The sequence below is a fragment of the Pomacea canaliculata genome, linkage group LG13 (assembly GCF_003073045.1).
Source record: "Pomacea canaliculata isolate SZHN2017 linkage group LG13, ASM307304v1, whole genome shotgun sequence".
NCBI lineage: Eukaryota > Metazoa > Mollusca > Gastropoda > Architaenioglossa > Ampullariidae > Pomacea > Pomacea canaliculata.
This window is the reverse complement of record NC_037602.1, coordinates 8,423,055-8,438,243: the sequence shown is the minus strand read 5'-3', so window position 1 is coordinate 8,438,243 and position 15,189 is coordinate 8,423,055. Positions and strand designations below refer to the sequence as shown.

The window sequence follows — 15,189 nt, the reverse complement described above, 5'->3', positions numbered from 1 at the left end:
CCTCTCTCCCCCGACATTGAAGGAGAACTTCACACACACACACTGTCTATTGAATCGGACCATACTGTACTTTAATTTTTTGCCGCACCTGGATGATGCAGCTATAACATGACGAGTGATTGTTCTTTGCAGCACACTTCCAGTTCCGAGAAAGTCGTGTCCTGCCGGATTGTACATGGCGTGGTTAGATGCCCTGTCACGTGATCTACCACCAACGCTTCTGCTGAGCGGAAATCAGGAAAGTGTCTTGACCTACCTCTCCTAAATGTTATAGAAAGAACAGATAATAAAAAAAAAATTAACATTATTAACTTTAAGTCTTTTGTTGCCTCCCCCGGTGTGTGTGTGAGTGAAAGAGAGAGAGAGATTATATGTTTTCTACTTACGAAGAAGGGAATATCCGCTAATATTTGTAACATTAATCTCAGTCGAGTGACAAGCACTAAGTAAAAAGCGCCACACTGTCTTTTCTTGTACATTCAAGGTACTGGAGAGTCCGAAGTTTTCACAAATGGCAAGCTTGACATCACCAGCTCAATTCACATTTATCACATCGGCATAAACAATGCAGGAATTGTCAGCAGCAGTGTGTAAATCATACTTCACAGGATCCGGTACAGTTAGTGACGTAGATAATGACGCTGACGCCTCTAGATATTGCAACAACAGATTTTTAAATACCCAGAAACAGTTTGGGTTTATGAGAAATCAGTCTTTCAAATTTTGTTTACCTTTACCTAATGTTTTTAAATGAAAAACGAGATTAAAAGTATTAAGTAGACAGTTTAAATGATTTTTGAAGAAAACGAAAACATTTTTCGGAGTAATTTTCGACTGCTGCCTATCGCATATCGTCTTTATGTTTGTTTTCTTTAAAGTCATCAAAAAGTATATCCCGGTAAGTGTCACTGCGGATTTCATTGACAAGATTAAGAATGTGGCTCACTCGCCCAATCCTCGCTAAACAAAGAGAAAAGTGATTCATAACAATGTTGTGGTCACTGTGGCAACTCGCAATTCATCCGACGCACAGACGACAGGAGAGAGGGGAGAGCGGAGGAGACAAGATGGAGGAGGTGGGAGGGAGGAAGGATTGCGTCTGGGGACACAAACGAACCCTCGGAGTGACAAGCTCGTTTCTATGGTGTCGATGACGTCAAGAAGCGCGAGACAGGGAGCTGTGTGCATGTGTATGAGGTGGATACCAACAGCTAAAAGCTCCTACAACATATCCTGAGTACATAAGGCTGCCGACGACTTCAGAAGCTCAAAAGATGTTGATTACACCTTTTGAACTCTTGCACTTAAAAAATTTAGTGAAATGGAAAATATACACACCACCCAATGCACAAGCAAAGCTAATAAGCTAATTAGGGTTAGCATTGTAAATAGTAAACACAGAAATATTAAATGGAAAAGGATAAAAAGTAAAATTAGCGAGTAAACTAAAAGAGAGCTAAACAATTTTAAAACACTTAAAGGAAACCTTTTTATTGAATTTAAGATTCTTGTGTCGGGATAATTACAGGGATGGAGTACATTCCAAAATAACTAAAGAATCTTTTACAAATATTATATTTGATATTACACTGGGATTTACATTCCTCTCTCTGAAGAAATCAGATTCAACGGTATTACTTTGTCGAAATTTGTTTGACCATAAATTCTGTTTTATCATAGCAATTATAATTATGAAGCTCACATACTTACATACTTACTCACATAATTAATATGGTAAAACACTCCCTACATTTTTCAGTAATTTTCCCATTCTTTAACTTGCAGCAAAAGTCGTCATCCACGGGAAAAAAGCAAAGAATAACATGTAAATACAGTGGAATAAATTTATGTAAATTAGATGTCCCGAAATCTTGTCTTGCTGCTGACGAGCCCATAAGATGGACAAGGATTCATTAATCATGATGCGGGCGGGGGAATAGGGATATGGAGGGGTCATAGGGGCTCCTCCTACCTTTATCGCCTGGGGTCTAGTGCTGTTGTGCTTCGAGACAGCTCTCCTTCAGTTAAAGGGAACATATCTGCTTTGTTTCAGCGTGGTACTAAAGGGCTGAGTTGTCAAGGAATTTAGGTTGTCTTCAGACTACATATAAGTAAGTGATTGTGAGATCACACACATACACACACTCTCTCTTACTTATTCATGCACGCACACGTGATCTCTCTTTCTTTCTGTTCCACACACTCTACCAAAAAATAAATAAAAATGTCGAACACCATGCACACAGTTAATAAGGAGACACAAACTCAAATTTTAAGAAAACAACCGTTTAAACATAAGAAAATAAATTTCATTCAAATTGATTGGACACCAGTCAGAAATATAAAAATAAGACAGGTCCTCTTTAAAATACCGATGATATTTTTTCTGTTGAATGTCTAGTACACAGCCTGAGAGCTTTCCTGTTCTGCAGGTATATAAGATCGGCCCCCCACGACCGAAATTACAAGCATTGTTGTGTAGATGTGCTCACACGAGAATCTTCTACTCACCTTGTGGATCCTGAGGCTGCGGCGCTGAGTCTTCGGAATGTGAAGTATATCACTTGTTTCACGATTTATGAGATTATTGTTTTCTAAGATAATCAAAGTGTTTGTAGTGAAATTTTCTGAGGTGAAAAAAATCTCTGTTGTATTGACAACAACTTGGAGATGTCGAAACAATCCATCCACTAGTCTACATTTTGTTTTGTGGTAGAAATGGGCGACGACCTCAAGACTGTCTTATGTGTGAGAGGCTCATCGTCGACTTCTAGGTCGGAGAAAGCCCTCGAACGAAATGTTCCGTTTGAAGCAGAACGCTACACTGATCAGAATGCCTCCAACACGTTGCCTAGCGACGGTATTAAGAGTCCATCCGGGCCACACATACAGAACATGACATCGGATGTGGCGTCCAGTGACATCAGAAACAACCCCGGCGAGCGATCTTCAAGAAAGCAGGCCCCACGGACTCACGAGGTGCCCACCATCCAGGTCGACTTCTACGATGACGACGAAGAAGATGAGGAAGAGCAGTCGCCTCCTCCTCTATCCGCGGATGACAAGAGACTGACACGAAAGACCGGAGTGTATCACAAACCTCACTTCGATGACAATCATTTCGTCAATGCAGAGGTTTCACGAAGCGTTAACTTCTTTGACGATGCTGATATTGATGACGATGACGATAACGATGATGACGTTAGAAACAATGAAAACCATGACAGAAGAGGGAAGGGTGGCAAGACCGCGCAATCCGCCTCCAAGAGAGAAGAGCGAACCCCAGCATCCGTTACTCCTGACCACCGAATAAAAGATGGCGGGTTCGTACTGGATTCGGGGATCGATTCGGAAGAAACAGGAAACCTGTCCCGTAAAATGCAGTCTGGTCGTGATGTCTCTCATGGGAGCGAAGTACCAACTGGCAAGGATTTCAATCCTGACGATTCCGACTCTTCTTCTCTTCACAGCACGAAGGCCACCAGTTCGAAGCCCACTCTACGCCCAGTCCAGGAAACAAAAACGACGCGAAAGATCAGCTTTGAAGTAAATGACGATGACGAGGGAAGTGAGAAAGTAAGATTTTCTCCATGCAGTACCCGCAGGCCTAGCATGCATCCTGCTTACGAGAAGAAACTCATGGTCAGTGCTATGAAGGGAGGGAGAAAGATTTCCCAGGAGTCGTACTCCCAGCAGCACAAGCTCCCAATGACAGGGGCCGGCAGGCGAATCTCAGTCCATCAGAGGAAGATTTCTGGGGGGTCCGAGGGTGGAGGCAGTCTGGGCGCCAACATGGTGCCGAGCAGAAAGGGTTCCATGGTGATGATCGAGAAAATTCCACAGATCATCAAGGAGTCGCTGCAGAGCTACTTGGAGCAGGTCGCAGACCCTGCCTTCGCGATGCAGGAGAACGAGGAGGAGGACGATGACGAGGACTCCGATGATGTCATGAAGTACCGGACATCCAAGATGCCCCGGATGTCCATCTTTTCCACGTGGAGCTACGGCAGCAACCAGTCGGATGCCACGTTCTACGACCCCGAGGAGTCGCTACCGAAGCTGGACCACTATGGTTATGTACAGGCGCTGCCGGATATGAGTGGTTACAGGGCCAGACCGACCTTATACCAGCTCAGGGAAGAACCAGTAAGATGATTATTTTCTTATTCCTTGCTCTCATTCTCCCTCACTCTGTCCCTGCATGCACCTTCCGGTATATTTTTGTCTTAATCTGTCAGTGAAAGGAGAAAGACAGAATAAATGATAAAATGAATGAATGAAAAAACCAAGGTGAAAGAAAAACTTGTGAGGCGTGTTTACTAGTAGTATGTAGGCTATGAGCGCGGACATAAACATAAAATACTTTTTATTCGTCATTTGTCATTTATGGGATGTAAAGACTCAGGTACATGAGCTTTCTCTTCCGCTGCCTGGCCGCGCTATGTGAGTGATTCATCACACGGACAGGTAGACATCAAGCAGACCAGGCTGACAGGGTAGCAATGACGGATCTCACGGGGTCGTACGAGAAATAATGAGCAACATTTTTTAGGAAATAGCGAAGGACGAGAAAGGCCAGACTCTCAAACAATGTTTGTATGCAGAAAAGCTCACTCTTCCAAAAATCAGAAAAATGCCGAACATAATACTGTAAAAACATTTTTAAAAAAAACGAGACAATTAGTCTGAGATAAGAATGTAAGTCTAGTTTTGTCCGGTTTTCAGTTTGTATTATTGTATTCACAAAAATAGAAACAAAGTATAAATAAATTAATTAGTTAAGAAAACATGAATTAAAGAAACAAAAAAGAAAGAAAAACAGAGAGACAGAAAGGATGAATGAAACAACGAAAGTAATGGGGAAGACCGTAAATGGAGAAAACTTGCTCTGGCCTTAAATTCGAGTTTCTCTCCCCTACAGGAAGCGCCTCTTCGTTCACCAGCTGACCTCGGCCGTGACTTGGAAGATGCTGACGTGGAAGAGGGTAAAGGTGAAGAGAAGAAAGCTAAGGAAGCGCCAGTCTCCCAGAAAATGGGATGGATACAAGGAGTGCTGGTAATCACACATTTTCATGCTTTATTTTACGTCTATTTGTACCACAATCATCATCATCATCATCATCATCGTCATCATCGTCGTCGTCGTCGTCGTCATCATCATCATCATCATCATCATCATCATCATCATCATCATCATCATCATCATCATCACTGGTCACTCATTCACTGTCCTGCACTCCGTGTGTTCAGGTTCGATGTCTGCTCAACATTTTCGGTGTCATGCTCTTCCTGCGCCTGACGTGGATGACAGGGCAGGCTGGGATCGGTCTCGCTTCCGTCATTGTACTCATCTCCTCCTTGGTGACCACCCTGACCACGATGTCCATGGCGGCCATCTGCACGAACGGCGAGGTCAAAGGAGGTCAGTATACCCTGTGTGTGTGTGTCAGTGCCTGTACTTCCAAGCGAACTTGTCTTACTTTCCTTTCATGACAGACAAGGCAAGCTTCATAGTTCGAGATTTGATGTTGGGCAGGTGGAGCCTACTACATGATATCTCGCAGTCTGGGACCAGAATTTGGCGGAGCCATTGGAGTTATCTTCTCGTTAGCCAACGCAGTGGCGGCCTCCATGCATGCCGTGGGTTTTGCCGAGACTTTGCGAGATCTGCTTTATGTAAGTAGAAACTAGAAGTTCTCGGTGGGATTTTTGTTTTTGTTTGATTATGAGCTTTATTCATAACATTCAAACATGTTCCGGTTGTTTATACCACCAAATGCACTACATATTTGTTGCCAAAAAGTAGTCTCAAGACCTGAAACTTTTTTTCCTCCAATAAACATATTTTTGTCGTCGCTAGGATGGTCTTTCAATGTTCACCGGGAACGGACAAATATTCGTGGGGAGATGATGTAGTGCATGCTCTTTCCTCTATCACATTCTAGAAAAGAAAAAGCAGACATTCTGGATAATACCAAGTTTATATAATTACCAAGTTTATATATATATATATATTTTTGAGAAAGTCTCAATTTTGCTTGGTGTTATCTTCCCCAGAAATACGACATCGCAATCACTGGCGACCTTCTTCACGATGTCAGAGTGATTGCCAGTGGCACCATGGTGCTCTTGCTGATCATTGTGCTCATCGGCCTGGACTTTGAAAGCAAGGCACAGCTTGTCCTTCTTGTCATCCTCATCGTCTCCCTCTTCAACTATTTCATCGGCACCTTTCTTCCTCCGTCTGAGGAGAAGCGGCGCGTTGGCTTTGTAGGATATCACGGTCAGTTCAAAACCAATTCAAAGGCCGTACAGCCATGTAAATCATTGTACAGTATGACACAATACAACTTTATATGTAAGAGATGCACATACACGTTTTCTGGCACATACAAGTTGAAATGCTAACTAATGCACAACTTTTGTGTCTCAGGGTCCGTTTTCCTGCAAAACGTTGGACCGGACTTTCGAGAATCTGACGGAACTGACTACGACTTCTTTAAAATATTTGCCATCTACTTCCCCTCGGCCACCGGTATCCTAGCTGGAGCTAACATATCCGGGGACCTGAAGGTAAGTTGGATTAGGCGAGGTTTACATTTAGCAACTTTATATGTAAATGAGGTCATGTCACTATGTGATCATGTGACCAAGTGGCCATGTTGCATGTGCATGTTATTGTTGTCACCAGCATTAATTATTTTTTCTGAATTTCTTCTATTGTTTATTCATTATTATATTTATGTATTTATTTGTTTATTAGAATCCGTCAAAAGCCATTCCTCGTGGCACCTTCCTCGCCATTCTGATCACGACGATTGTGTACCTGGCCATCGTGTGGACCTGTGGCAGCTGCATGGTCAGAGACGCCGTTGGAGCAGCAGTTGCCAACGCCTCCAACATGTCTTTGACTTTGGAAGACATTCAGACTTGTGGCAACGTGTCTTGTAGCTTCGGACTTCAGAACTCACATGCGGTGGGCTCTAGTTTGCTTCTTCTTGTCTAGCCGATGTTTCAGATGTTCATCGTGTTTTTCTGTCTGTCTGTCTGTCTGTCTGCCTGTCTGCCTGCCTGCCTGTCTGTCTGTCTGTCTGTCTGTCTGTCTGTCTGTCTGTCTGTCTGTCTGTCTGTCTGTCTATTAATTCCTTTTCTAGAGAGAAGACAAAGCGATGGTTAACGTCTTTGATGAAGAGATGAAGAAGTAATAAATAGCATATACAACTTCTGAGGAACATTTTACCTGTATGGTATTTTCAGATTATGGGCGTGGCCTCTGCTTACGGCCCTCTTATCTACGCAGGTGCGTTCTCTGCCACCTTGTCCTCTAGCCTCGCTTGCCTCGTCAGTGCCCCAAAGGTGTTCCAGGTGAGTCCTTCATCTTTGTTCATATTATTTCCCACTTGTTCCTTCTCCTGAATGTTTCAGGGCTGGGTACACGACAACACACAACACGAACACAGATTGAACAGAAGCAATGTGTGTGAGCAAAAAGCAAGATAAAGATAAATAAGTAGACCTTGCATATGATTATGTGAATAATTTTTTGTCGTTTATTTTTTTTCCTCTCCAGGCCCTCGCCAAGGATAAACTCTTCCCCTTTATTGGAATATTTGGCAAGGGGTATGGCAAAGGTGGCGAACCACGCCCGGGGTACATTCTGACATTTGTCATTTGTGTCGGCATGAGCTGCATAGGTAACACCTGGATTTTGAATGTTAATGATTCGCATAATTAAATAATTTTATTGTGTGACCTATGTAATGTAAATATTTATGTGAGTGTGACTTATATAATGTAAATAATTTTAGACCGGAACTGAGTATTGACTTTTTTTGCGAAACTTCACTGTCCCTTTTATACTTCTTTGTTTCAATTTGTTTCTTTGTTTCTTTTGCAAGGTTTTGTTTACCTAAAAATATCTGGCTTCGTCATCAAGGATATTAAATGCTTTCTTTTTCAGGTTCTTTGGACATCATCGCTCCAATCATTTCCAACTTCTTTTTGATGGCTTATGCACTAATTAATTTCTCCTGTTTCGATGCCGCGTTTGCCAATTCTCCAGGTGAGTTTCTCATTACAAACTCTCATACAGCTTACTTTAACAGGAATGGAAGGAAACCCAAAGAATAAATGCCAATCTCTCTATGTCATGTTGTACACCTGCAAATATTTATCCCAGTTTTTTTTTTCTCCTCTCATTTTAGTGGCGGGAAGAGTTGATAAAAAAAAACCAAATGAAACTAACAGAAACTTTTGAATATATTCTCCTTCTTCAGGGTTTCGACCGTCATTCCATTTCTTCAACAAGTGGCTGAGCTTGCTGGGAGCTCTCATCTGCCTCGTCATTATGTTTCTTCTCAAGTGGTGGGCTGCCCTTGCCACTGTTATCATGGTCAGCGGTCTCTATGTCTTCCTCGTCCGCCGAAAGCCAGGTAAGGGACTTCTTCATTGGACAAATGTTGTCGGATATTAATGTATGCAAAATTATTTATATGAATATCGTGTAAACATATTACAAATCTAGTCATATATTAGACAGTTGTCTACTTTTGAAATAAAATACGTTCATGAGAAAGCGGCCAATGATGTTAATATTAAAGTTATTATCACACCTTTTCAAATTCCGCAGATGTCAACTGGGGTTCATCAGCCCAGGCGCATGCGTATAACGACGCGCTGAAATCAACCCTCAGCCTGATGAATGTTAATGAGCATGTGAAGAACTTCCGGTACGAATCTCACACTACTTCATGCTCATGAATTTGAATGTCGATTTCAGACTTTTTCAATTACAAAAAGAAGTAACTTGTAGAAAAGATATTTTAAAATATCGAAAAATGTGCTTTATCCACCAGATTCAAGTTTTATTTAACTTCAACACAGTCCACAGATTCTAGCTTTGACGGGATACCCACGGAACAGACCTGCCTTGGTGGACTTCACTTCCTGCATCACCAAGCGTCAAAGTCTTCTTGTCTGTGGCCATGTGTTTGTGGTAAGTATTAGTCAAATATGTGCCCATGTATTTAATAACAGTAAATGCAAAATTTGTAAAGCGCATTCTCACACTCCTGAGGATCATGGTCTTAGCGCTTCAGGACAAGAACGAGACACGGACATCATACAATATGAGTCAACAATGTCTTACTATAAGTGTCCGCCATTAGAGAAGAAACAATTCACTTTAGACCAAACTATCATGGCCTTTCAAAGTATGTGAACATAAATATAAAACTTACTTCACGACAGTCTCTTGACCACAGAACCCACAACCTCCATCTGACGGAAACGACACGACCTTAAACATGTGCGGTCCAGGGTTCAAGCTGGACAGGTTATCATGGGATTGTGGTTATGACTGTGAATAATTCTCCTGTGCAGGGTGACATGCAGCGCCACGTACGTCATCTCCGGTCCACTGCAGCCTACCGATGGTTCAGTAACCGTGACGTGCGCGCCTTCTATTCCAGTCTCGCTGCCCCTACAATACGTCACGGTGTACAGGTCCTGCTGCAGGTAATTTGGATAGATATTTTATTTCTCTTGTTGAACTTTTAGAAAGTCAGTGAGGTGATGATGCAAGTTGTATTATGCCTACGCATGTTTTTTTATTTTGAAATTCCTGCAAACATTCAATTTTTTAAGAAATCTAACAAACATAAAAATTTAAATGCTATAATAACCCTGGTTTCGTTACTTACATTTCTATGCATGTTTATATTAGATGCTCGCACTCAATATCAATAAACGCAAATGAAAAAAAAATAGGCCAGAAAAAATGCTTCCACTGCAAAAAAAAAATGATAAAGAAATAAAATGCATACATGCAGGATTTCATGAAATATAGTTAAATAGTTTTGCAAGCATTCCCAAGCTGAAAACACACGTGCTCACAAAACATAACAGATATTCAGAATAATGCACTCAAAACATTTCGTTTACTCCTTGTAAAGTCGCAAGGGCTGGGCAAACTGCGGCCAAACACACTTCTGATGGGCTTCAAGACCAACTGGCAGACGGCGGAACCGCCGTCCGTCCACAACTACGTCGGCATCATTCAGTAAGTCGTTAGGGTAGGTCGTGATGTAAGCACCCGGAAATCACGTGATGTGATTGTGTTGATAATGATTGGCTGGTCATGGGATGAGAATAAGAAATAAAGGTGAATTCTATTCAGCAAACTGATCTCCCTTTCCATGTTTAAAATCCTCGTACATACAGCACGCGACCTCATTGGTCTCATAAAAAGACAAAGGATCGGAAGAGTCAGTCATGGTAAGCAAGGGACAGTCACTAAACAGACTTTGGAAACATTTGCAATGACTTCATGTGTTAATTGCTATCGGAAGTTAAGCTTCCAACCATCATACACCCTCACAAGATACCTCTTCTATCGCCCACCCAGTAAATCACCAAAGAAAGCTGTATCTTGTTAATGAGACTGACCAGATGGGAAGGTGAATGAACCAAACTGAACTGTTTATTTGATGGGTCAACGACCCGTTCAAAGTAGGGTGAAATATTATTACATCATCATCAATAAAAACATAAACAAGGTGAGTGAGGTAGGGAGTGAGTAAGCGATGTATTTATCAAACTTGTCATCAGCCCTGAATTCAAACAGGACAATATTTTGTCTACTAGCGACGCCTTTGACCTCCACTACGGCGTTGGCATCCTGCGTGTACCTGGCGGCCTTGACACACACAAGGTCAGCGATGATTTGCTTGACGCAACTGACGACACCTTAGAGGGTCTGGACGAAGACAATGTTAGCATGGAGGAAGGGGCGGGTAAGTGAATTTGTATGTTCGCTTCTGCTTCCTCTTTTGGGACACCTTTCTTGTTTTAGTAATTTAATGTAGACCATAACATGGTATTGACAATGTTGAGCATTAGTCTTTTCATAAGCACGTAAAGGTGCACCTCATCAAGGAACTCGGAATGGCGATTGCTCACCTGCGTATAAAATGTCCTGGATTATGGCCCTTTGTTAAGACACACACTCACACATACAATGTTGTTAATACTGCCGTGAATTTAGGAATTTCTGTAACACAGCTCACTACCGCAATTCTTAATGTTAAAATAACTTGTCTTCCTGATCGATGTTCATTGAAGATTTTTCTGAGGACGATGATGCTGAAGAAAGCAGCAAAGACAAAGACAAGACCTCGGGTGGGCTAACAGAACCATCCGGCAACGATGTCAGTCTCAAGACCTTCAAGCACAGCCAAGGGCAAGGACACGTCAACAACGGGTACATCGACGACCTAGTTAACGACAGTTCTGATAACGATGATCACGCTTCTCATGATCGTCAAAACGACGACGCGAGCGATGGGGACTCGGGCAAGAAGGCGAAGAAAAAGGACAAGAGAGGAGACAAAGGTAAGGAAATCAAGAAACTTGCTGGTCACGTGGTAGAATGCTCAGCGATGAAGTTGTAACCATGGATGTCAAGTGATCGCTGTATCACGTGATCACGCAGCCATGTCCGCGCTGTAGAAATTTGCATCAATTGTTATGTGCGAAGTCTATTTCCATCTCATTGATTGATTATTTAATTTTTAAAAATGCTGAAATTTATTAGTTTTAACATTAACACACAATCATATTTATAATTCTGTAAGATGCTGATGGCACTGCCAGAAACGATGGCGACGAAGCACGTGACCCCAGGCCGGCGCAGTCCAGCGCGCTGTCCAAGTGTGAGTCTTCAGACGATGCTCCGAGCTTCAACAGGTTCAGAGGCAAGCAACAAGGAACCATCGACGTTTGGTGGCTCTTCGATGACGGAGGTCAGAAGGTCGATCTTCTGCTGTCTATACACAGTCTACTCAATACCTTATTACTGAGTATTGCTTATAATTGTTTTCGCTGTGTATATTTATAACGGTACAGCTAAATAGTTGTCGTTTTGTTGAAAACGTCTGAAAATTTTTATTTTATTAGTTTATTGACTAGTGGAAAACTATGGAAATAAAACAAGTTTATTGAATATTTATAACAATTTAATTTCAGATTTACATTTATTTTTAAATCGATAATTAGGCAAATTAATGTTTTAAAGGTATATATACATACTTGTTTCTTGTATAACATATATATATATAGTAGATCATTTTAATATTACACAAGTTTATTTAACTTTTTTACTGGTTTATTTTAATACGTACTTATTTTAATATTTATACAAGATTATTTCAATATTCGTATTAGATTATTAAAATATTTATAATACTTTGGTTTAATATTTATACTTTATTTAAAATAGTCTATTTCGGTTATAAGACTGTTTATATTTTATGTCCTTTGCATCTAATGTACGCAGTTTACGGGTGTCTACATCAACTTAAGTGTGCCCACTAATAGCTAAATATATCAACAGTCCTCATGTACCACCCCCAACTCTTGTAGAAGTTATGTCTGATTGTGTGCCTCCCACCTGTCCCCATGCAGGTCTAGGACTCCTCGTGCCTTACCTGTTGTCCACCCGCAAACAATGGAAGAACTGCAAGCTTCGTGTGTTCTGTGCCGGCACCAAGAGATCAAACATAGATGCAGACCACAGGCAGTGAGTTTCACTTCAGAATATTTTTTTTTATACTGATTTTAGAAAACTTTAAGGTACAGCAGCCACCGCGAGAAATTAAAATAAACCAAACGTTGCAGACGACATGCTTAGTCTCATGTCATTAACATGATAACTATACTCAGTTAATTTTGCATTGATGTTTTGTTCTTTGACAAGGGAGGGAAAGTAAATAAATGGAGAGATTTGTCTATTAAAGAGTGTCGATGACCAGTCTTAATGTAGTTTGAGGATGTATTCTTGCCATCTCTGTCATTATACGAGTGAATCACGAGGCTAATTTTTTATCATTAGAATGGCCACATTGTTAAACAAACTCAGGATCGACTGTTCTGAAATAACAGTGGTACCGGACCTCAGGACAAAGCCAAAAAGAAGCAGGTAAGATGATAGTTTATATAAGTCTTACAAAAATTATATAATTATTTGAATTGTTTTGTGTGTGTGTGTGTGGATCTGCCTTATTATTTGTCTTTCCCTGCACTTTCCCCCTCTTTTTTCTTGTTCTTCCTCTGTCTCTCACACTCCGTCAATTTTTCTCTCCTACTGCTTTCCTCCCTCCTATTGAACAGGTAAATTGTGTGAAAGTCTGATGACACAGCTTGAAAACCCAATAAAGTCTTTGTTTTGAGACCGTTGTTATTCTTATGTCTCTGTGTTTATATTTTAAGCGCCTTGATTCTGGCTGAGGATAGAAAAAGGCGCTACACATATGTTTTATTTATTATTATTTATTATTTAATGTACTTGATGCTCATATTGAATCTTGTGGTGTGTGTGTGTTTAGCTATAAGGAGTTCGAGGAAGTTATTTACCAATGGCGACTAAAAGGGGGAGAATTTCAGGATGACTATCCATGGAAGGTTTCAGACGCCGATCTCGCCTCTCACAAAGAAAAGGTTCGAACCTCAGTCTTACTTCCAACGAGCGCATGTGTGTGTGCATTCACTTATTAGAATATATGTTTATAGGGGTGTAGATTTTGTCCATAATAGGATTCAGAATACGGATAATTTGGTTCTTACACCTGTGTGTGTAAATGCTTAAAGATGAAAAATTTAGAGACCTTAATAAATAACGAAGTGAAGAGATTTAATAGTTACGAGGTTTTGAAGTTAATAGCTAGTGACAAACTTGATATCTGTTGCAGATATATATGCAGATCAAAATCAGAGAAAAACTTCTGGAATTCTCCAAGGATGCATCACTCATTGTCGTGTACGTTCTTAGAATAATAAGTTTTATATTTAAAAAAATTTCCATTCTGTTTTCTTGTACATAGCAAAACACTAATCAGGTACATTGTCAGGTAAAGATCTGTAAAAAATCATCAAGCCGTCTATTTTGTAATCCGGGTGCTTTTAATTTCCTAGAGGAAGATGATGATACATGCCAACGCAGGGGCAGCAGTTATTTTTCATATGATCCATGGTTCTGCAATGTTATTCGCGATTACTGAGCATAGTTGCACTAAATTTTTGTTCCAGAACCCTTCCTGTTCCCAGAAAGTTTTGTCCTTCTGGACTGTACATGGCCTGGCTGGACACTTTGTCTCGGGACCTGCCTCCCACACTTCTGCTTCGTGGAAATCAGCAAAGTGTATTGACCTTCACTTCTTGATGGCACATGGAGAATGTTTGGCAAAAACATCCATTGCCCTGTGTTCTACTGATACAATTCTCGATTTTCACATGAAGATCTTTTGTAAATAGCTTGCACCATTTAAATGTAAATACTTTACATACTTACACCAACTGCAATAGTTTGAAAAACACAAAGAAAAGAGAGAAAAAAAGTGTCCTTTGAAGTTAATTTACTAAGAATAACTTTTATGTACCTTTTCTGAACATGACAAATTTTAAGACATAATCGTCAGTAACCTCATATGTTTTCAATGTCATTCCAACAGAAAGAAAAAAAGGGTTTGAAGATATAGAGAAGTAAAAGTTATTATTTCTGTTTTGATGCTTTAAGTATTATTTGTGGACATTTTCCGAACATGCAGGTTTTTTCCCCCGAGTTTATTAATTTTTTCCCCACTGGTTTTAGAAAATACAAACCAATGTAGAAAATGATGTCCTTACTCTACCTGCAGTCTAGTGAGCTTTGTTACAGTAGGTGGCAAATCACAAAAGTATAACCTCCCGCTCTCACTCTCCTCCATCCTCTCCTCAGTCATCTTGTTTCCTCTTGTGACACACGCAACCTGATCATCAGATTGAGACTGAACATGGCTTGTTTGTTTTCTTCTTTCTTGGGCGTGTCTGGGAAAGTGAAAAAAATAGTATCCATACTTCATATTCATATACATGTATAAAAAAATTGTTTCTCCACAAACGTTGTATGCAACCATTGTGCGATCACAAGTAAACATCATCAGCACAATTACAGACTGTTATTGTTTGTGTTATTAGTCTTGCGCGAGACGACATTGTTTCCAATAATATGATCAATAATTTAGAGGAGTTTAGGAAGATTCCTGATCACCATGATGTCTACTAACTACGTCATCGATTAATTTATTAAAGAAAAGTATTTCGAATCGTATCACCCCGCATTAAACCTTGTTAACAAAATACATCAGTGAGGCCAGG

General features: G+C 40.6%; 1 protein-coding gene across 2 annotated transcripts; it reads left to right on the top strand.

The window, feature by feature from the left end:
• The first annotated feature begins 2,409 nt into the window (after nt 1–2,409).
• LOC112554583 (solute carrier family 12 member 3-like) lies at nt 2,410–14,988 on the top strand. 2 transcript variants are annotated; one of them, XM_025222425.1, is made up of 24 exons: nt 2,463–2,555; nt 2,717–4,146; nt 4,922–5,056; nt 5,251–5,422; nt 5,537–5,676; nt 6,058–6,283; nt 6,434–6,573; nt 6,764–6,976; nt 7,258–7,365; nt 7,571–7,694; nt 7,961–8,062; nt 8,277–8,432; nt 8,630–8,729; nt 8,884–8,995; nt 9,382–9,516; nt 9,954–10,060; nt 10,645–10,793; nt 11,122–11,391; nt 11,634–11,801; nt 12,463–12,577; nt 12,890–12,976; nt 13,383–13,494; nt 13,746–13,813; nt 14,083–14,988. In XM_025222425.1, the coding sequence occupies exons 2-24, from the start codon at nt 2,719–2,721 to the stop codon at nt 14,213–14,215; spliced, it is 4,500 nt and encodes a 1,499-aa protein (XP_025078210.1). In that variant the 5' UTR covers nt 2,463–2,555; nt 2,717–2,718; the 3' UTR covers nt 14,216–14,988. The 2 variants fall into 2 exon arrangements, with proteins under 2 accessions (XP_025078209.1, XP_025078210.1); XM_025222424.1 differs by having other exon boundaries at nt 2,410–4,146.
• Nucleotides 14,989–15,189: the final 201 nt, after the last annotated feature.

Excerpts from the sequence above, each read along its gene's own strand:
- LOC112554583 (XM_025222424.1), top strand. The coding sequence starts at position 2,719 with ATGGGCGACGACCTCAAGACTGTCTTATGTGTGAGAGGCTCATCGTCG. Across the intron at positions 5,677-6,057 it reads CTTTGCGAGATCTGCTTTAT|AAATACGACATCGCAATCAC; the intron begins GTAAGTAGAAAC and ends TATCTTCCCCAG. Across the intron at positions 7,366-7,570 it reads GTGCCCCAAAGGTGTTCCAG|GCCCTCGCCAAGGATAAACT; the intron begins GTGAGTCCTTCA and ends TTTCCTCTCCAG.